Raw genomic sequence first — 23,731 nt, 5'->3', positions numbered from 1 at the left:
CTCCAGAGAAGCCTGGCTGGCCCACGCCATCGATGTTGCCGCACTTCTTGTTGAGTGCGCTGTTATCCTTGGAGGAACTGCAAGTCCCTGCGTTTGGTAGGCCTTGGATATGTAAAGTCTTATCCATCTCCCCACAGTCGTTGGAGTTACCTTGTAGCCCATGGTGGAAGGTTGAAAGGAAACAAAGAGGGATTCAGACCTCCTGAAGGACAATGTCCTCTTGATGTAAATCCTCAACGCCCTCCAAACGTCCAGAGTATGCCATCATCTTTCTAACGCGTGCACAGGATACGGACAAAAGTCAGGTAAAATTAGTTCTTGGGATCTGTGGAACCACGAGTTCACCTTTGGCATGAACGAAGGGGTCTAGTCCTACCACCACTCAATTGGTGTGAAACACACAAAAGTCTTTCCTGACAGGCAAGGTTGCCAGGTCCGAAATCCTTCTGGCAGAGGTGATCACTATCAGAAAGGCTACCTTACAAGACAAAAACTGCAAGGGAATTGACCTCAGTGGTTCAAATGGGGCCTCAGTCAGTGACTGCAGTACTTTAGAGAGGTCCCAAGTTGGATATCGATGAACCACTGGAGGCCTCAGGTTTGTAACCCCCTTCAGAAACCTGCGGACCGTGGGATGTCTAGACAAAGGTTCCACTCACCCCAAGGATAGAACAGAGGACAAGGCTGCAAACTGCCTCCGCGGAGTATTAGGTGGAAGTCCTTTGTCCAGGCCCTCTTGGAGGAAGTCCAGTACATGGGCAATCGAGGCCCCAGTAGGGACAATGTCATACTTACAACACCATGCGCTGAAAGCTTTCCAGGTTGCATCGTAGATGCGGTTGGTGGAGGGTCTCCTGGAGGCCTGCATAGTTCTTATTACTCTGGAGGAATAATTGTCCCGGATCAGAGATCCCCGCTCAATCTCCAGATGGCCAAGTGAAGCCACTGGGGCTCTGGATGCAAGATTGGCCCCTGGCTGAGCGACACTCTGTCCTCCAGTATCCTCCAAGGTCTGGAAGTGGAAAGGTTTACTAAGTCTGCAAACCATGGCCTCCTGGGCCAATGAAGGGCTACAAGAATAAGCTCTGCTCTTTCCACCAACAGTTTCTGGATGACCCTTGGGATCAGGGGCAGAGGAGGAAAGGCATACAGGAGCTCCCGTGGCCAAGGGCTGCATAAGGCGTTCGTTCCCTCCGCTCCCGGAACCGCAAACCTGGAAGAATCTCGGGAGTTGCGTGTTGTTCTGGGAAGCAAAGAGATCCACTGCTGGGCATCCAAAGTGCTCCAACAGCTCCTGAAACAAATCAGGATGCAAACGCCACTCTGCATGGTCAATGGTGGCTCTGCTAAGCCAGTCCGCCTCAACACTGGCCACGCCTGCAATGTGCTCAGCTCTGAGCAACACCTGGTGTCTCTCTGCCCATAAACCAAGCTGCTCTGCCTCCAGCATCAGAGGCCCTGAATGAATCCCACCTTGGCGGTTAATGTATGCCTTGATTGACACATTGTCAGTCAAAATTAGGATGTCCTTACCTGAGACCACGTCCTCTAATTGTCTCAGAGCCAAATGGACTGCTCGAAGCTCTAACCAATTAATATTATGTTCCAAATCTGCCTGGGACCATTGTCCTTGGAGCACCCTGGATTGAATGTAGGCACCCCAGCCATGAAGACTGGCATCTGTGGTCAGCACTAACCTGTTCGATTCCTTGAATAGGAGTCCCATGGAAAGCGCCTCAGATGACCACCATCTTAAAGACTTAAGGACCAATGGAGTTAATCTGACCTGTAAGAGGGAACAACTCCTACCTGTCTTCTGATAAGGTAGAAGGAACCATTGGAGTGACCTGGCATGCAGTTCTAGCCCAGGGCACTATATTAATGCATGATATCATTTTCCCCAGGAGCTTAGAAAGCGTAGCCAGGGATACCCTAGGTTTAGATTTCACTTATCCAATTAACTCCCTGATACTCTCCTGATGTTCTTGGGATAAGGACACCTTGCAGGAATTAATATCTATAACAGCTCCCAGATGGAGTAAGGTATTGGTGGGAGTCAAGTGGCTTTTGGCCTCGTTGACAGAGAAGCCATGCTCCTCAAGCACCTGAATGGTGATCTCTAAATCCTCTACAGCTCTAGATGGGGAAGATGACTGGACCAGTATGTCATTGAGATAACACTGGACCCTAACTGGTATAGCCCTAAGGTGGGCTGCCAGGGCTGCCAACAGCTTAGTGAATGACCTGGGGGCTGAGGAAAGTCCAAAGGGCAAGGCCCTGTATTGGTAGTGACTACCACTGTAGCAGAACCTGAGGAATTGTCGATGAGCAGGGATAATAAGGACATGGAGATAGGCCTCCATTAAATCAATGGAGTTAAGGAAGTCCCCCTCCCTAATTCCCTCCAGGATGGACTGGAGTAAATGCATCTTGAACCGCCTCTATTTCACCCGGTGGTTAAGGCGCTTCAAATCCAGAATTGCCCTCCACCCCCACCCCCACCCCCACCCCCACCCCCACCCCGAGGCTTTTGGGATTACAAACAATATGGAGTAGAATCCCATGCCTTCTTGACCCTCAGGCACCAGCTGAATAGCCTGAATCTCCAGCAGGTGCTGAATAGCTGTTTCCATAAGCTTCCTTCTCTCTGTATTCCTAGAGATAGGACAACGAATGAAAAACCTCGGGGCATAGAGAGGAATTCTATAGTCCGGAGCGGACTGTCTCCAGGACCCAGGTGTCAGTGGTTACTTCCTTCCAACACCTGGCAAACAAGGCCAGACGTCCTCCAATGGGAGGGTTTGTCTCCATTTTATCTGGGGCATCGGAAGGGACGATCCCCAGCCCCTTGAAAGGGCCGTTTATTGTTAAAAGGATGATTTCTACCTGTCCTGTCCTGGCTTTGTTCCTGCCTGGGGGCGAAAGACCTCTGGGGAATCCCCCTCCTGTTTCAGGGGTCCTATAATAGGAGCGTTTGGCATAGGGAGTTGGTCTATAATCACTTTTTCTGGACTTGGATGGCAAAACCTTCCCTTTGTCCTTGGAGTCCACTAGGACCTGGTCCAGAGCCTCTCCAAACAATTTGTCCCCTTTTAATGGGGCCATGGCCAACCTCCATTTGTGCCTCATATCAGCCTGCCATTGCTTTAGCCAGAGCAAGCGACGAGAGGTCACTGTTCCCCCTATTGCCCTGGACGCAAATCTGGCAGCACTCAGTGTGACATCAGCTGAAAATTCTACTGCTGCCAATAGTTTGTTCACATGCAGGTGTGATCTGACATCGTCCAGTGGATTTCTCTCCTGTAGTTCCTGGAGCCAGATGAGAGAGGCCCTGTTGAAGAAAGATGCGGCTGTGGAAGCTTTCACTGCCCATGTTGCTGACAGGTGCGTTCTTTGCAATGTTTGCTCAGCCTTCTTGCCCTCAGCCTTCAGTGAGTCCTCAGGCTCCCCAGGGATGTCTGTGTTGGCTTGCAGGTCCGCAACTGGGGCATCAACATCGGGCACTTCCAGGGCCTTGGAAAGATTGCCTCCTACATTAAACAATTTCTTGTCTAGGGAGGAAGGGCTTGGACCGGACCCGAGGGACGACCACTGTCTTTGGATGACTGTGATGAACATCTTTGGCGCAGGGATGACATCTGCTGTGACTGTTTTCTCAGAAAACAATGAATCATTGGGGTCTTCAGAGGGGTCTGAAGGCTCCTGCGGTTCAGGGACTAAGCCTCGCCCTGTGGCCTTTTTGGCCTTAAAGAGGAGAGATCTAAAGATGGCAGGTTGGAACAAGCCAGGGATAGAGCCTTGGTCAGCCTCATTGAGGCCCTCATCATCGGAATAGTTTCTGTCCATCAGTTGGCCACTGTCAGATGTGATGGAGTGGGAGCTTACAGCAGGAATATACGCACCTGATTCTGTATGCAGGGAAAGATCAGACCTGTTTCTCCTACTGCATCTGGATGAGGAAGCAGAAACCTCTGAGGGAGAACCTCTGGTCGGTCTCAAGACAGCTGACACTCCTTGTCTCACTGCCTCATTTAACACAGCCTGCATATTAACCTGGAACCCAGGTTCCTGTGCCCTAACTGGTTTGATCCCAGATGACATGGGAGTAAAGGTTGCTTCTGGAGCCATTCTGTGCCTTTGATCAGTAACTGTCAGTTGCTCTGTTGTTGGGCAGACAGAGAAGAAATTTCTGATCTCAGAAGCCTCAATAGATTCCTGCTCTTCAGTTCCCCCTATGGCCGCTGCTGCTACTGCAGCCCTGTCAGTTTGCAGTTGCCTCTCTCCTCTCGATAACGGCCGCCGTTCCTCATTTGGGCAGGAAATTATGCAGGGCGCCATTTCCTTATCATTTTGCTCTTTCCCTCGAGCCCACACTTTATCCAGCACCTTGTCCCTGCGGCGCTCGTCCCTCTCTGCTGCCTTGGAGCCCTTTCGGGTTCCTGCAGCCTTGTCCTTTGGCTTGGGGCTGTAAAATGAAGCCATCTGTTCTGGGGCTGCTGGGCTTAGAGTGTGTGATGGCTGTCGTCCCCCTCCCCTCTCCTGACATCGCGGCTAGTCTTTTGTGATTCTGCCATCTCTGACTCCAACAATCTTACTCTGGAGTCACCCCAAGCACGCTGCAGCCTTTCACTTTCCTAAACCTACTCTCACTACCTGTGCTCTTCGCTGCAGGTCTTCTGCCCCTTTAAAGGCTACCGCGGTTAACCTCGGTGTCTCAAACGGCCGAAACCACTGGGAGCCTCCCAAGCCAAAGTGCGGGAAGGAGGTGAGGATGGTATTCAAACTCCAGAACCTTAGTACCTTGTAGATCAACCCTCAGACGATCCAAAGTCCAATGACCTGGGCAGAGCCCCGCCCATGCTGCAGTTTGACAGCTGTCAAAGTGGTAAACCGATTCCGGCTTGCAATAGAATTCAGGATTGGTGTTTTTATTCCTATTTTTCCAAATCAATTTGAAAGGATTTGTTAAATTTGCTAGGAGAAGAAATTAACACGTTGTCCAACAAGCTGACTGAGTCAATTTCTGGGGAGGTCCCTAGCAGCAGAGGGAGTGTCATCAAAGTTTTGACAGACTCAGTCCAATCACAGGCAGAGTCTCATCACCCAATCCTGAATGCTATCTCTACCACAATGGAGAAGGCATACACGCACAACTGCATGTGTATGTGTGTGTGCATGCGTGCGTGCACACACACACACTCATAATATTAAGCTTTCTGAAAGTACTTTTTTGGTAAAAGTTTTATTTGGGTTTTCACAAAACATAATACAAATAAAATATCTTTTTTGAGAGCAACATGATTCCAGGTTATCACATCTCCATAAAGTCATAATCTGTTACATATTCATCTTTGTATTCAATTTTATATCTTGTCACTATTTTATCAATTTCTCAATAACTTTTCCTTTCCCTTACTTTCCTCAACCTTATTTATAATTATCTCATTCCTTTCTAATTCAATTACATATCTTTTTCTAAATTTCTATATCTTTCTAGTCATTATATTTATATTTTTGTCTGTCCTGTTTACAATTTCATACATTCTTTTTCCATCATCATCCCGAAAGGGAAAAGAAAAAAAAACAATTCCCTCCCCTTCCTGGCATTGAAAAGCAAGGTTTCCCCTATGATTACCAAGTAGAGTATGTCATGCTTTCTGTAAGTACTTTTTGACATACAGGAAATAAAGCAGATATAGCCCATCTTCCATGTATAAATCTTTTGAGCTTCTCTCCCAGTGAATCCAGGATCTGGTTTGAAGATAAAAGAAATTATATATTTTTTTATTTTAGGTGCTCTAAATTTCTGTTAAAATATAGCTCTAACATTCTTGCAAAAATGAATTCAGTATGAATGATATGACTGTGGGACAGCATTTTTATAATATTCCTTAATACAAATTTGAAAAATATAACCATACATTTTTAACAGACTATTTATGTTGTGCCTACAATGCATATACACTCCAGCCATGAAGGCTGAAAAAGGTCCAAAATCTATTGTATACTCAAATAATATTTCCTTAACAATCAGTAGAATTATTAGGAATTAGGAAGAAACACATAGGCATTCACAAAAATGTTTAAGATCCCCTTTGCAAATAGCATCCTATTCTTGTTAATGCCTGACATATATTTTGCCAAGCCCCTTCAGAGCAAGATTTTCCAGAAAGATAAAAAAATCTATTAAAAATTATATTTTCACAATTTTTAATTCCAGTGATCAAATGAGAATGCACACAAATGACCAAGTACTAGGATAAAACTTGTTTTTATAGTTAGATGTATACTGCATGCTTCCTTCTCAAAGGCTCAAGGTAGTGTATACAGTGCTGTCTTGCAATTTTCCTTCGCATCCTGGCAGGTAGACTGGCTAAGAGATTCAAAATTATCCAGAAAGGTTCCTGAATCCTAGTCTTTGCCAGCACACTATGCTGGCTCTTTATATTACCATCATCTGATGGAAGAACAGAGGAAGGTTTGCTAATCATGCATTTATAATTGGTGACATAATTGTTGGCACAATTCTTTGGCAGATGAGAACACTAATGCAAACTTTCAAATTGTGTGTGTGTGTGTGTGTGTGTGTGTGTGTGTGTTGGAGGGGGGGAGAAAGAGACTTTGAGTCAGCCTTGATTCCTGGCAGCTGCCTGGACAAGTCACTGCCCTTTTCTTGGCAACATTTTCAAAAGTGATTTGCCAAAGGCTGAAAGTGACTGGCACAAAGTTACCCAGTTGGCTTTCTGCTAATTCCTAAACTAGAGGTCAATATCCTTTGGTTTTTAGCCTGGTGCCTTTAGCCATGAAACCAAGCTGGTTCTCAACTACAGTAATTAGGGGAGGATAAAGTATGAGCTTCAGTGTTTTGACTGTTTGCTACAGTAATTAGGGAAACAAACATCCAAAACACTGAAGGTCAATTTGTCCATCAGACAAAGGCTTTCACAACCTTCCAGTATACATTCCCATTCTCCAGCTATTTTTTTCTGCTTTCACTATTTATGAACTGACACTGCAAACTGCATTAAGGCTGGAAAGTAGTTCAGCACATTTCTTCTATCTTAATCTTTCCAAATTTAGAATGAATGTCCCTGATCTTCGATTGTTATAGTAGTTCCTGTAAAGAGAACTGTTTCCCCACAAATCTGCCTCAAAGGTACTTTGTGGCACTAGCAATGAATTTATTTCTTTACTTGATTTGCTATGTTTTGCCTTCTACCAGCATTTAGAAAGCTCAAGTGGACTAAACAGTCATAACAGCAACAAAAATCCCTGACTGCAAAATTTAAAAAGGATAAAATTCACTGGTTATCTAGTTTCAAGAGTTGGAAAACTTGTACCCTTTTACATATTTGTCTTAAAACTATTAGCTCTGTAAGAAGACATGGAGCAAAATACGCTGGCAAGCCAAATTAAAGCATCTATTTCCTATAGAGCACCTATAAACTATAATTCCTAAGACTGCATTATCAATGTGGCATTTGCATTCTTAGAGACAACTGCTGAAATTCCTGCTCCTCTGCATGGAAGAAGATTGCCCTATTTTGATGAAGAAGCTGGACACTGAATGGATTTCATCAGGATGGGGATATCTCTGCTTCATTCAGTATAACTGTTGTTACACTAATATACCCTCTGTTGTACCCAAGGCTTCCTCTCCAGATCAGCCCTTCAGCTGACTCCCATGAACAATGCACATCAATAATATGCTTTTCAATAGTTAATCTTTGGAGCTGAGAGAAAGTAAAAAAAATTGAGATCTTAGGATCTGACAATACTATCCTGGAAATGTCTTCATAAATCTACTGTTAGGTAATGGATAGAGTCAAGACAAAACATGTTTTGCTGCAAATAACATTCTATAAATGTACAAAATAGGCTAAGCCTTCTAAAATAAATATTGATTTACAGACACAAACATGATTTCACAAAGTTGTCTTCAGCAAGATTTATTAAGATGAATGGGATGGGACATTTCAGCAACTAAATTATTTTCAATTTAGAACTACTATCTCCATGGCAATATCTCTCTGACATGTTTAGATTTTCTTTCTAACAGATTCATATTATCCAGGTCTCTTTCCTGATATCAGGGAAGCTTCTGGAAAACCTAAAATGTTTCTCCTTAATCTTTATCAGTTTAGGACCTGACACCTAGGCCTTACTCTCCACCCATTAATTCAAGCATATCCTTGAGGCAGTAGAACTGGGTCTTAACTAGGTATAGCAAGTAAGTAATTGGGAGCTGCTGCTTTGTTTGTACCCAAGAAATAGCCATACTCTGACAGAGCTCTGAGCCAATCACTACTACAGCCAAAAATTCTGAGACTGGAGAAGGGGAGAGTCTGCCCTTTGTTCAGAATGAATGAGGTTTTCAATCTTTTAGTTTGCATTATCAGTCAGGGAATCCATGTACTGAATTGGAAGCAATTCTTTTTTCAATAGCATAGGATAACTAGGACGAACATTGGAAGTAGGTCTTAGTATCCTACTCATCAAGAGAAGACATTTAGTTGGGAAGGCTAACCAATGCATATAAAATGGAAACTTACAATCTGGAAACTTGCAAACTTACAATAGGCAACTTTTTTTCAAAAACACAACAGAAGCTTTGTTGTTTAATCTGCTTACTACAGGGGAAGAAGGAGGGTGGGATAATCAGGGGCTTCCGGCTGCTAAAAAGCGATTTACTAGGAGAGATACACAGAATCAAAATGATAGAAGCAATAAGAGGATAAGGAATGGGCAAAGAAACCTTTCAGTGCTAAGTTGGCAGTGGACATATTCACCAAATACTATCACAACTGACAGTAAACATACAATTTCATTTTTCATTTTAGGTGGCTAAGGTACTACAGAGAACCAAAAACTCCTGCATTAAAAGCTAACAGTATTATCAGTTTGCTTTGTGTGATAATGGCTCTCTAGCTATTTGTACAATATCACATAAATAGTACTAGTGATTGCTTTTAAATAGTCTTATTCTACTTTAATGTTATCTCTGACATTTTGTTATCTTATCTGACAAAAAAATTAAATAGTATCTCGCTATGAATTATTTCTTTAAATATTTAAAGTTCTAAAAATCTAAAGATTAAGCCAATCTTGATAGATGGAAACAAATCAGAAGGAAAATCCTTAGGTAGAACTGTCTCCTCTTTTAATATTATGCATATAAATGCAGACTTCATGTAATCATTTTATTGCATTCTTTGTTAAAAAAAAATATCCCACAATCATATGGGGCTGCACATTTTGTTTGATTTTATCCATTTCAGTGAAATTATTTCCCTTTTCCCCCACAAAGTAAAATCATGGACCTTTTCATGCCAAGCCAGGTGAAATGTATTTCAAACCATATGCAATAGGCATGATTTCAATATAGTTAAATATGTTACTACTAAAAAAATTATTTAAATCTATAAGCAATCAACATGTTCTATTATTGTATAATATCTATTGTACAAATTAATCTGAACTCATTCTTCCCAATTTATTTCAATCTTATATACAACCAAGAAGAGTTTCACCCAATAACCCCTGCTATAACAGCTCAAGTTTGATAAATCTATCTTGCTTAACTGAGGTGGATTGCAAAAATAATAAAAAAGCACCATTTGCTTTCTAATCCCTTCCTGCTGCAACACATTAATAAAATGTGGATTGAATGGAGGGTCAGGAAAAAAATTACTAAAGGACCATGGAGAGTTACACAAAAACTAAAACACTTTTATCAAGGTAGATATGCCTTTTACTTGCTCTAAAACTTCATCATTTACAACTCTCGGTAGCAGGCAACAGAGAGGCATATCAGAGGTAAGGGTTCCATTAAAACCTAGTAAGAAAAGAACTAATTTTGGAAGAATAATACATTTTTCTTAAGGTAACTTCCCCTTGCCATAGAAGATACCCTGAGAATTAATCCCTTTAAAGATAGTCCTTGCTTAACAACTGCCCTATATAGTGACTATTTGATAGTGCTGAAAAAGTTACTTTATAACTGGTCCTCTCGTGACCATTGCCATGTCTCCATGATCATACGAGCTCCCTTTGCACTCTGCATAGCCAACTTTCAACAAGCAGACTCAATGGAGAAGCCAGCAGAGAAATCATAAATCGTGGTCACATGATTATGTGTCAGTTTACAACTAGGGTGATTTGCTTAACAACAAGAAAAAGTGACATGATGAGTCCATTGTGGTCATGTGACAACCATGCCACTTAGCAATGGACCTGCCAGTTCCACTTATGGTTAAGTGAGAAGTACCCGTATTTCCTCTTAAACAATATCCTATGCATTATCTAGCAAACGAAGCACAGAATGATGTTCCAGCTAAACTGCAGTTGAGTCTGGCTGAAACTGTGGTTGACAGACTTAACCAGTTTCAACTGGGAAAATGAGCATCTCGATCATCCTAGACCAAGCCAAATCCAAAAACACTAGGGAATCCTTGAAATTTAGCAGACAAATCAGCCATCAATAGACACATAGAAACAAAACATGTTTACACACCATTTATAAAAATAATAAAGGTGGAATACAAACAAATAAATAGTACTGCTTGTCAATGCTGCATGATTGCTATTTTAATTCTATTGCACTGAGCTAAGAGTCTGATTCTTTTAAAAAAGGACTCCTTTAGTTCACAAAAAAAATTCAACTCCACTAAAGACTTTCACTAGTAAGACAAGGATGTGTTTTTTGTTAGAACTGTTCCCGAAAATCTTCATCTAGAGTGGAGGAATGGATCTTCCAGAACCCAATGAATGGATGAGAATTGCAGGAAAAAGGGATTTGCCATGTACCTGCTGTCCTTTTTTTAGGATGTAAGTATGCTTGTTTTATTCTCAAATATATAGGTTACTAAGAAACTAGCTTGATCAAGGACCAACAAGGAGCATCACCAAGCAAGGATTAGAAACTCAGCTTCCAGTAGTTTTGCTGGTACACAATACTTCATCTACAGAAATCTCTCATAAAGCTAAACCCAAAGGGAAACATATCGAATATTCATTCTACTATATTCCCACTCTTGAGAAGACATCTTAAGCAGAAATGTGAAAGAAAAGTTTAGGAGATAAATGCAATAAATAAAATAAAAATACCCCCTGTGGATGTTTTGGATACAAAAGACACCAAGTTGGGAGATACTGCTTATTAATTTAACATTTCTGTTTTGAATTCACCATGTATAGGTGTTAAATTCTTAATCATAGAATGGATTAATAAACATTTAAAATATTTTTAAAACTTGTTTAGAAGCTGTATTAAAGACACTCTTTATTTAAAAGGTTTGGAAGTTGTTTGATAGATAGATATATCTAGTTTCTCATAAATTGTGTCCACTGAAATACTAATAATTTGAACTATTTTTGTTTCAGTATATCTGGTTTATACTTCAACATAAAGTGTATATATGGATTTTGATATGCCCTGCTTTCTCAAAAATATGATATACTACATTTCACATTGAGTCCTCTTGTATCAAAAAAAGACATTTTTTATTTTTAAATTTGTCACTTACTAAATAAATGAAAGTAAATGCATTACAGCAAACTATGATCTGACGATGTTTGGAAGTTACTCATAAACTGCAAGCTGGTTCTAACTTTACAAAAATAGCATACTGAACTAATTTTCAAAAAACAGTGAATTGATTTCTTTTCCTTAATGTTCCATCATCCCTAATTAGTTTATGTAATTTTAAATGCCATCTGGAAAAACAGCATATCAAATGTATTTGCATAGCAAATTGGAGTTTGATTTCTGGATGTAATTGTAATCTTTACTGAAAATTACACACTGGTAATGTTTACCTTTTAAAATTCATTCTCACTCAAAATCTGCATCTAATAAGAAATACCCAAACAGACCCTAACACACCCCTATTTACTTGCATACAGGTAGTCCTTGACTTATGACTGGTCGCTTAGCAATTGTTCAAGATTACAGAACTTCCCAAGGGCTACTCACAACTCAGATTTATTGTTTCAACAGCTGCCCTTCCCCCAGAATCATGTGATCACATTTTGGGTGCTCAGCAACTGGCCCAGATTTACAACCATTTGCAGCAGCCCATAGTCACTCAATTTTCAAAGTTTTCTGCAAGAAAGTGATGTTTAGTTCCGATTTCCAGCAAAACAAAAAACAAAAAAAAACACCCAACCGACACTAACTGAGGACAATAGATTCACTTAACAATTGCCAAGTTCCCTTAATGACCAGTGTGATTCACTTAATGATTGTTGCAAAAAGGTCGTAAAATTGGGTCACGTGGTAGCCCACTTATTGACTGGCATGACTTACAACCATAATTCCAGGCTAAATGACTGTCGTAAGTCAAAGACTACCTGTACACTGGTGCAAAATCCTTGTGACTACTGTGTTACTATTTGTACATAATTTTTATACATGCAAATATACAGACACAAGCAGTTGACAGCCCATTTGATCTGATAATTAAAGCACCAGGCTAGAAAGCTGGACACTGAGTTCAAGTTCCAACTTGGCCCTGAAAGCCAGCTGGCTGACCATGGGCCAGTCACTCTCTCAGCCCAACTCACCTCACAGGATTGTTGTTTGGGGGGGGGAACGGGAGGAGGAAGGTGTTTTGGATATGTTTACTGCCTTATTTGTAAAAAAAATAAATATGGGATATATAAATAAATAGCAATAGGGAGCATATTTCATTCTTTTATGCTAGTCAATCCTGGCAATGTAATTACATTAATTATATTAAGTGCTATCACTTTAAAGTGGTAATAATTAAGTTGATCAAAATCATACTGTACCACTTTTTTTATCCAATTGTTATCCAGTTTTGACACATGACTACAGAAGACAAAAGAAGACTATACAATTCTGCTCTTGAAGGTAGCATCTGGTATGTGAAAGTGGTCCAAAGCGCCAGTTGCAGAAGAAATTTAAAGAAAAATGCAATCCTACAAAATTCTCTCTAGCTTCTCCATTGTGGGTATCCAGGAATATTAGCTATAATTAATTAGGATTTACTTTTTCCATTTGGTATACAAATACAGAGTAGTTTATTGGTGCAAATCAGAGTCTCAAATTATGGAATATAAACTCCATTCATGTATAAAAAGATATGGAATAATCTGTATTTTGCTATGGCATCTGATATAGATCTGCTGGGACAAAGACTCAGGCTATTTTGACCAGGGCCAAATTAGCCAACAATTTAATAAGGAACTGGCATATTACATTGGCTTTTATGACAAAACTGGTACAGAAAAAAAGAATTACTGGGGTAGGCACTTTAATAAATCTTTTGGTCTACAAACTGAACAGTTTGCCAAGACCTCCAGCAATTATAAATGATCCGTGAAAAGAAAAAAAAATGGCTAGACTTTCCAAGAGACAGAAAAGGCATACAAAATGCATTCCCACTTAAGAAGACTATTGTTATAAGAGGTACAAATTTAAAATATGACAAGCTTCCATTGTATTGTTTCAGATCAATGTAGCCCATCTTTAAAGAAGGAATATTAGTATATGAAAACATAATCATTCAGGTCTACAGACAAAACAAAATCAATAACAAAGACTCTCTGGAGGAAGCAGAATATAGTAATATTTTAAATAATTTAAGCAATGTTGTTACCTTTCCAATTTTCAGGAATGGCTGATAAAATGTTTTTTAGCTTTTGGTGGATGAAGCAATGCAAACTGCATCCAAATAAGCTAAGTTACAGTTATCTACTGATATAACAAAACCAATTAAATTATGCCTATTAAATAATGTACTGGATAGCATATACACAACAGACAAATATTAGAAAATAAGTGACAACAGTTTAATAGCATAAATTTAGAACTGTTTATGTTAGTGAACAATTCAATAAAAAAATCAAAACATAATCCATTTTTACATATTTATGAGTCTCTGTAGATATCTGCTATATCAACACGATCTTGCTGACCTTACAACCTTATAAAAGTTCAATTCTAAACTATTTTAGAAAAGATATTTTACACCCTTACACTCTGATTAACTATTTAATAAAAACATTACCAAATATGAAAAAAAATCTGAAAAGCAGAAAAAAGAAAACAAACTCCAGTTTTCAGACCTTAATAGGGGAAAAAAATCATTTCTTTCGGGAATGTCTAGCTTTGGAATAAACTATAATACTTCCAGACTTAACATTCCACACTAAAGCTTTGTCATCTTAATTTTTTCTATTATTATCTGCATGTCTCTTCATCTGCAAATATGGATTTATTGAATGGGTAATAATGCAGAGGTAGAACACGGAACACTCCCAATGTTGCTGAACTACAACTTCCTGGATCACTTTCTACTGGCCATATCGGCTATGCTACTAGAAACTACTTCAGCAACAAATGGGAGTAATACCAATTGCCTACACAAGGACCAAATCTGGAATGTCTGTAATGCATTGAAAAATAGCAAGGCACTTACCAGTATTTGCAACTAATAGAACATAATGGATCACCTCTTAAATTAATTGAGCATAATAACCCCCCAAATATCATCAAGGCAACATTACAGTAATTTATTCATAACATTTCATTTGTTGATTTGGTTTATTTGAAAGAAGATCAAACACAATGATATGATCCTGCTCCTTGTTTATTTCCTCAGTTTTGCAGTTTGTTTGAATGGTTGTTATCAAATAATCTGTTTTACACAGTAACGACAAACTAAGCATACGCGCAGTTTCTTTGCCAGTTCTGTATTTTTATACATTGAATATATACAAAGAAAATAGCCTGCCCTCTCTTGAATGTCATGGCTGAGCCAGACAATGTAGGTAGTATATATGACTTCCTGCATTGCAGTTGCAGTTCCTTCAAAATCTTGAGGTTTCCATACTTGAAAGCTAGTGACAAAATGGCCTACTTGGAGCAATGTGATTTTAATTTGATTTAGGAACAGTTTTGCGTCCTGAATGCAGTGTACAGCTTTAATGAAGAAAACTGCTTCTACATTTACACCCCCAGATGAAATGAACATTTTCATTATACCACTAAAATGTTCCATATGATCTACCAGCTGGTGAGGATGCTAAGTTATGTCAACAAACCGAAAAGTTACCCAGCCCTAACTGAATCTATCATATTTTTTTCGAATTTCTGGTGGAAGAAAGAGAAGCAATTTAAGTACATTTCAGAGAGAGGGGAGGGAGGGGAGGGGAGGAGAGAGAGAGAGAGAGAGAGAGAGAGAGAGAAAATATGGAAACAAGAGAGGTTCACATATATGATTAACTTTTTGTATTTATTCTATAATTATGTAAAACTTCCAATGCTTTCAATGTAGGCATTTGAACTGTGAATACTGTATATGACACTCATTACATGATTGTGTATATACATTTGTTCCATATTAATTCACAATACTTATCTAGGACCATTGGTTGAACTCTAGATTACATATTTAATTTTTAAATTTGCAGTTAACTGGAAAATACTGTTTTATTATCACTAATGTTTCTCAACTTTTCTATTTGTACAAGCCACAACTACTGTAACTAATTCAAATACCAGTTGTGAATCACCATCTAAAACAGCCCAACAATTTAAAAGGTCAAAAGAAATACTGTACACTTTTTACACTGTGGATCATATCAAGTCAGTAGCTTACTCACAAAAATAGTACAAAGTGGGCTGGCACTTGGTTCAGCAGCAATCCAACCCACTATTTTATTATTTAGAAAGCATCACTTTTGTTTTGTTTTTAAACTACTGTGAAAAAAAAAACTTACCACAGACTTGCATTTTACAAATTTTAAAGGTGAATAAAAATAAAATGTATGATTTATCCAATTTTTCCAGTATCTACTTGGCATCTGTAAAAGAATATATATATACATACACACACACACACACACACACACACACATATACACATATATATATATATATACATACATACACACACAGAGTATATAAAACATAAATAATGTAAGGAATACAGTAGTATAAAGGAGTTAATGTAAACCTTGCACCTCTCCCAAGTATTACTCAAAAATGCAAGCTTGGCTATCAAGTCTGAGACAACATTTAAAAGGCATTCTGCAATGCTTCCCCCGCACCTCCCCAATATGCTTATGATTCTCTAGGGATTACAATCCATACTGTGTGAATTTCTGCATTAATAACCAAGATTTAAAGTATTAAGATCAGGAACACCACACAAACGTCTAAATTTTGTTGATGAAGTTGTAAGAAAATACCTATCTGACAAGCTAAAACAAGACAGCAGGAACTACCTGTAATTTCCATATTTCAACAGAAAACAATTTGTATTATTTCCATTGCAATTTGCTATGAAACAATAGCTTTTTAAAATTCCAACTTTTTTTTAACTGGAAAAAAACTCACTCCCACAGTATGGAATCTCCCCATCATTTTTCATAATTAGCTGCATTTGTTCTTCAATTAAAACAACTACTATCAACATGACAAGCCTCCTAAATTGATTGGAATGGAGGAACTGGGAACCTGGCATACATTTTATATTATCCCATCTAATCTTTGAATATTACTATCAAACTTTCTACAATTTATCACCACTCAAACTTCACAGAGTGGAAGCTACATACAGAAAACCAATTATGAATGCAAAATTCCTAAAGACCTCTAAATATTTCTTTAAGCAGTTTCAACAGAGAGCTTCCTAGATTCTCTGGTGACTAAAAACTTTCTATCCAGCAATTAAAATGTTAAGCTAATGACTGCTTTATAAATTAAGTACACATCAACATGTCTTAGAGATACACATTAAAATAAATACAAATGTCACATGTTTACTGTAATGAAGGTTCTAACTATAATATATGAAGCATCTCCAAATCAAATCTTCAGATTGGGTTATCACCTAAGCCACCGATAAGTAGCCAATTTTTAAGCCATGGATGTACTGCAACGATAAAGACAGTTAAATACATAGCATACTAGTGTGTCTAGAACACTTCTAAATATCAATTATGTTGTTCCTCTTCAGCAGAAACAGCAGTACATAATACGTTATGGTTAGTTAACTAAGGCAAATCATAAACTGTATCTTCACAATGTATACATTATATACCACTGTCGAAACAACAGCTCAGTCAATTATCTACTGAGGGGTGTTCCTAGTGTATGATATCTACAATTCTTAACAACTTGGGAGAAGAATACCTAGTACACTGCCTAGGTCTGTAACAAGGAAGGCACTTTGTAAGATAGCCAGAGGAAGTCCTACTGTATGTGACCTGACAAGTTATTCTCAAGTGTGCATTCTCTGCCATGCTACCTGTTCTCAGGAGTGCTTGCCTGCTGTAATCTGTGGACAATCTACCATTATAACTTTCAGGCAGGCCTTCCATGTAACAATAACATAGACGTTATTCTTTCTTCATCTTTTTGATGTCTATTTAAAAGGCTATAAGGATCTAAAGGGAGAAAAACAGGTTAAGACAGAGGCAGCTGAGGATTCAGAAACTGACTGCCTCTAAGTTAAAATCAATTTTAGTTGCGAGCAGGGTTGTACCAGGAAGAGCTGCTATACAATCTAGGGATGGCTCTTGAATACTGGACAGATTTATTACTTAATATACTTCACACAGTGTTTACTTGATAGTTATTGTAATGCTATGTATTACATATTGTGGCTGGAAATGCTCAGTTAGATAATAGAAGCAACATAAAAACATACCTAGTACCCATTTTTTAAAGATTAACTAACTTTCAATTGCCAAGACAAAGGGAATATAAAATGTAACCAAAGCGTAACTTGCATTAGAAAAACAATTAAGAGAAAATTATAACACAACCCCATATTGTAAATAAATATAGAACTGAAAGTTATTTCCAACTTTTGCCTAAATTCTTAAAATTCTTAAAGTATATTAAGTAATATAATGTGCACACTCCTCCAATTGTCATTTCCTAGAATTATCATTACCAAAAATATATGTGCAACTGGGTAAATGTAAAAAAATGGTTCTTTATAGAGTGCTTTCTAATAAGACTAAATTAGGAATGTTAAGAAAAAACTACTCACAGCATGTAAAGCAATTTCATTTTCACTGACATAGGTGGATTTGTTAGACTAAATTACAGTACATGTATTAAGAAGGACTATCGTTTCCATTTGTTACACAATGTAGGAATTTCATTTTTGCTACATGCCAATTAATTCACAATTCAATGCACTTTGAGTGATTCGGTTAAATTTAGAAGTAAAAAATTGCTGGCATGTCATTATTATAGATTGCTATTAAATCAGAGTGTATCTAAAACTGCTGTTAGGTCACCAATTGTTTCCAAAACCTTATGCTGTCAAAGATAAAATCATATATTATAGTGTTCACTCAAATCTCAAATGAATTTCCATTTTTAACTATCTGAAAAAAAGTATGATCATATATATTGCTACATCTTATAATGCTATTAATAATTCTCAAAATTATTAAACAGAAGAAATTGCTATCATACTGTACTACAATCATATTGATATTCAAGGAAGCTATTTTTCAGAAACGGATTAATATAATCTGAAATTACTTGTTGAAAATAGTAAAATGGTAATAACATCTTAGTATAATGAACTCCAATTTTTTATCAATTATTGATCAAAAATTCTTCATTACTCATCAACCAATACTATAATTAATCATTAAACCTAGGAATTAAAAATGACAAATTATTTACCAGGTAAGAATCCTCATTATATGTCAAAAAATATTTTAAAAAGTATCCCAAACCAAGATAGATCAATAGGTTATGATCACACATACATGCTTCCACTAGTGGAATGAACACCACAAAAAGATGGACTTTTTGTCAAAAGGGCTAAGTGGTAGAGGACAAAAAAAGCTGTGTCTTTCTTTCTCTCCCCCAAACTCTGACAGAAATTAGTCTTTGCTGGCACAGCCTCTTGGAGCAGGAGGGCTTGCAGGGTCCCAAAGACTCATTTCTGGAGGAGTTTGGGGGAAAGAAAGACTTTGGCTGCTTTCCTTGAGTGCAGCCAAAAGCAGAAGAAGCAGAAAGAAGCAGCCCAGTGGCCAGACAAGGCAAGTGGGGCAAGTTCCCCTCCTCCGCCCTTTCCCCCTCCCCTCACTACCCCGTGTTGTGCGCAATGCAAGCGATACAAGCCTTGTGTTCCCAATGCAAGCGACACAAGGCCATGTGAGCGGCGCAGCCTTGTGTTCCCGCGCAGCCTGCATTAATTGCTTTGGGGGTGACATTTCTCTGCGGATCACCAAAATTTTCTCACAGACCACCAGTAGTCCCTGGCCCACTGGTTGGTGACCACTGGTTTAAAGTGTGCACGTTTGTTATATTGGCTGAAGATCCTCCTGAGATTTTCCGATATGCCTGCAACATATGGAATGACAACATTGCTTCGTTCATTGTTCTCGACATTGTTCTGTTACAGATGAGCTCCTGTAGGATCTTTTTTGAGATTTTATGAAGGCCCACATGGGATAGCCACATGTTCCGAGGGCTTCCTTGATGTGTTTACCTTCTTTTTCTTTCCCATCTTTGCAGGCCTTCAGCTTGGTGATGAACAATTCCGATGACTCCCATTTTGTGCTCCAGTGGGTGGTGGGAATCAAAATGTAAATATTGATCTGTGTGAGTGGGTACCAGCCTACCAGCAAAGATGGGAAAATCTCTGACTTTGCAGATCAAGAACTATAGCTTGAAAGCAGTGGATTCAAGTTTGTTCCTATCAGAATATTCCATAAGCAAAGTGCCAACCAAACATTCCAACCAATAAAAAACTATTTTCATCAATTTCCCTCTGAAATGTCTGTGCTATTCCTTAAGCTGTTATAGAACATCCCTAAATCCTGTGGAACAGATTTTCAGGGGGCAGAGAAACCTGGAAAGAGGAGAAAAGGATAGAAGGAAACTGGCCTCTTACATAAACATAAATGTTTTACTAACTAGACAGTGCTCCAATGGAATATAGATCCAAGATGCATTACTTTTATATTTAATATGCATTTTTGGGCTTCATTGTAGTCTTACATAGTCCAATATACAGTGCTACCATCTAGGAAATGTTATTTACCACACATACAGAGCCACTCACCCAGTACATATCCATTCCGATGACTCTTTCCAATTATCCAGAGTTACATGTAGGCTTAATTCTCAGATTACAAGTTACTATTCTACCAACATTTAATATTTCTAGCCAAGACTTGAAGCCCCTTTCTAAAAAGCATTTAAGACTACAGCCCTACACAGGCTTACATAAGGGGAATTCCTTTGAGCTCAGTGCTCCATTTACATAAACATGAATAGGATTGCCCTATCAAAATGTAATCCTGCATTTGCCTAAATCACATCAAACAAAAGTCCATTAATTTCAGAACTCATTCCCTTCTGTATATACAGTTCTGTGCAAAAGATGCAATTGAGTTGCATAATATTAAAATGTGAAATGCTGCATAACAAGACACCTATACAAACATATTAGATCAGGAAATAATCACATTTTCACTTTTCACACTTAAAAATGAAAGATCTTAGCTAGATTATTTTGACATATGTGCACGCACATGCACACGCATACACGGAATTTAAGTATGGTTATAAGATATGTTCTAGTACACAGGTTTACTTCTGAGTGAAAAAGTATCAGAGAATCCCAAGGCTCTGGGCTAGATTGGGAAGGTGAAAGCAAGCACTGATGACAGCAACTGCAAGCTATAGGCATACTGTTGCCAAGAAAATGACAGAAATGTCAAAAAAGTCACCAGGAGTCATATTCCACTTGAAATAAATTTTACTTTTTTCTAATTAGTGGAGTTGCTTCTAGACATTATGAGCAGTATTAAATGGCCTGTATTAATGTTCCAGAAGATAAATAATACAAATTGCTTTTCTTTTTATTTTTTACAGTATTACTACAAAATCAGGATCTCAAGTTTAGGGTAAGCATGAGGATTTTTTCCCATTTTAAGATAAGAAGTATGAAAACCAAAGTTCTTTCCCCACAATTAGAATGTATGAATATAATGAAGTGATACTGGTAGATGGAATGTTTTATGTTTGTCACTTCTATTATTTTCATAAATAACTCAAACATATCTAATATTCTTCCTCCTACTCACTTCTCTGTGAGTGACTGACCCAAACTCACAGCTGACTTTCATGGCTAAGGCAGGAATAGAATCCACAGTCTCCAGGTTTCTAGGCTGGTGCCTTAACCATTACACCTAACTGCCATCATTTTTATTGGTTTTGTATGGCACATACTGGAAAGAGAAAACACACAACCCTTTTCTAATTCCTACCCTATCAAGAGATAAGAATTTAAATTTTAGCTTTTTAATAGAATAAGTTTTAGAATAAATTGATTTTATACAAAGATGCTTAAGAACCTTAAAGTGCATTACAGTATATGTTTATCAAGCGCACATCCTAATTGGCCTGAATTTATTGTGTGATAATCAATCATGGCTTTTGGGTAACCTATATTTTAAAAAGTAATGTTTAGCATAAAAAGATAAGACCCTGAAATCCTTCATTACTATACAGCATCTTATATACAGAAAAAAGTCTGCTCAAGTTTATAATCATTTACTACCATACATAGCAAAGCAATTCAACAAAGTATGTCAACAAAGCGTAGCTAAACTTTAAAGAATACAATTATTATACAAATTGAAGTTTAAGTCTCTGAGCTAATGTTCTCCCTAATTACACAATAACTGAGTGGCAATAGAAACATCAGTTATGAAATACATGAATCACATGCTAATATTTCATAATCAATATATACCCTGTTCATTAAGTGTGTTTGTTTCCCTCTCTTCCCTCACATTTCTCTATTTCACAGTTTGAACTCTAAACAGAAAAAGAGCATTTCAAATATTTCATTTGGAGATTGGAGAAAACTTCAGACCTATCCTTATCTAGTTCTGTAGAACCAGACCTTAAGAAAACTTTCTCATTAGCTAAACATATATTGTTCACCTTTTTATTTGTTTGGGATTCATACCCTGAGAGGATCTATGTAATAGATTAAAACCCGGGGCCGGATTTTATGTATGTATGTATATGTGTATATATGTGTGTGTGTGTGTGTACATATACATACATAGATACATGCATAGTATCATATCTGTGTGTATGTATGTCATATATATATATATATACATATATAAATGACACATACACAATGTGTATGTGTATATATGTGTGTGTGTACATATACATACATACATACATAGTATCATATCTGTATGTATGTCATATATATATATATATATATATATATATATATATATATATATATGTACACATAAACTTAATGAAAATGTATATATATATATATATATATATATATACACACACACACATACATATATATCATATACATATACATATATATATACATATATAAATGTCACATACACAATACATACATACACACACACACACACACACACACACACACACACACACACATGTGTCATATATATATATATATATATATATATATATATAATATATATATATATATATATATATATATATATATATATATATATATAAATCACACACACACACACATATAAAATAACCGAATTATCTCATTTACAGAGACGTGACAGTAGCCCGAGGGCTTTCGACCTCTTTCCCAATCGGTCTCCAAAGCTTCTCCAGATCCTCCTCCCTTCCCACCCTCCCGTGACCCCCATCCTTGCCGTCTTGGTAGTCCTGCGATAAAATGAAAGGGGTCTTTTTCCCCAACCCCGACTCACTTCAGACCATCGCATGCCACCCCCCCGACACACACACATACACAACCACACACCCGCGACTTTCAGACGGCACCATCTGCCGCCTTCCATACGGCCCCCCTTAAGCCACCACTACTTTCCCACGGCCGAGGCCGTCCAGAGGACTTACCGAGCTTCCCGCGGGATTCCTCCAGTTTCTGAATCTGATTCTCCAGGAAAAGGACGGACACCCCGAACGCCATCACCGCCAAGAGCTGCAACTTAGGCGGCAACATAATCCGGAGCAGCCCCATCGGCGGCTGCAGCGGCAACAGCAGCAGCCGCCGCCGCCACCTGAGCGCCGCCGCCTCCCTGGTCTCACAACGTCCGCCCGGAGATCACGACATCACGCGGGGCGCCGACAGGGGAGGCCGGGTGGTGGTGGTCGGATAACAGCCTCTGCGGGAGACAAAAACGGCGGCCGCAGACGAGCGAGGGAAAGCCCGGCGCCGGCGAGAGCTCGTGGGGAAGGAGGAAGAAAAAAAAAAACTGGGCTTCTCACATTCCTCGCGACGAAACCTCGCGACGGCACACGCCCATCCGACCACCAACCGCCTCCGACAGCGGCTCAGTCCGCCGGCCCGGCTCCGCGGACGGTCCCATGCACGCGCCCGGCCACCCCAGCCACCAATTTGCGTGCGCTGCTCAGCAACCGAACGCCCGGCCCTACTCACGCCCCTTTCGCTTACCTCGCCTTCCTCATCGACCAGCCAGAATACAGGTCCCGCCCCAAAACCTAAGGTCCATTGGCTTCTACTCCCCTTGTCTTTCATCGGTTGGCTTATGCCTCTCATCCGCCCGCCTATCGAGGCTTCCTCGCGTAACTAAAAAGGAACTGAACCGGCACCCCTCCTTACCCGCTTTTACTTATTGATTGGACAACGTTGTCCGGTAGGCCTAGCGACTTTCCCTTTTGGGTATTGGATGCGGCGGTAAAGGCGAATGCTAATGTTCCGCTAGG

General features: G+C 38.9%; 2 protein-coding genes across 2 annotated transcripts in view; both read right to left on the bottom strand.

Annotated features, from left to right (window-relative positions):
• The window catches only part of HS2ST1 (heparan sulfate 2-O-sulfotransferase 1), a 100,588-nt gene extending 77,171 nt beyond the window's left edge, over nucleotides 1-23,417 (bottom strand). The window contains exon 1 of the mRNA XM_026674140.2: nucleotides 22,901-23,417. Coding sequence (XP_026529925.1) covers nucleotides 22,901-23,024 — 124 coding nt within the window. The 5' untranslated portion in view covers nucleotides 23,025-23,417. The remainder of the gene's footprint in view (nucleotides 1-22,900) is intronic.
• Nucleotides 2,704-4,482, bottom strand: LOC148131252 (uncharacterized). The gene has a single exon (XM_087958984.1). The coding sequence runs from the start codon at nucleotides 4,480-4,482 to the stop codon at nucleotides 2,704-2,706; it is 1,779 nt and encodes a 592-aa protein (XP_087815110.1).
• Nucleotides 23,418-23,731: the final 314 nt, after the last annotated feature.

Source organism: Notechis scutatus, chromosome 3 (assembly GCF_049901735.1).
Source record: "Notechis scutatus isolate UNSWTSFEM ecotype Mainland chromosome 3, rNotScu1.2, whole genome shotgun sequence".
Classification (NCBI taxonomy): domain Eukaryota; kingdom Metazoa; phylum Chordata; class Lepidosauria; order Squamata; family Elapidae; genus Notechis; species Notechis scutatus.
The sequence above is the reverse complement of the archived record's forward strand: the minus strand, read 5'-3'. Positions and strand labels throughout refer to the sequence as shown.

Excerpts from the sequence above, each read along its gene's own strand:
- LOC148131252 (XM_087958984.1), bottom strand. The coding sequence starts at position 4,482 with ATGGCTTCATTTTACAGCCCCAAGCCAAAGGACAAGGCTGCAGGAACC.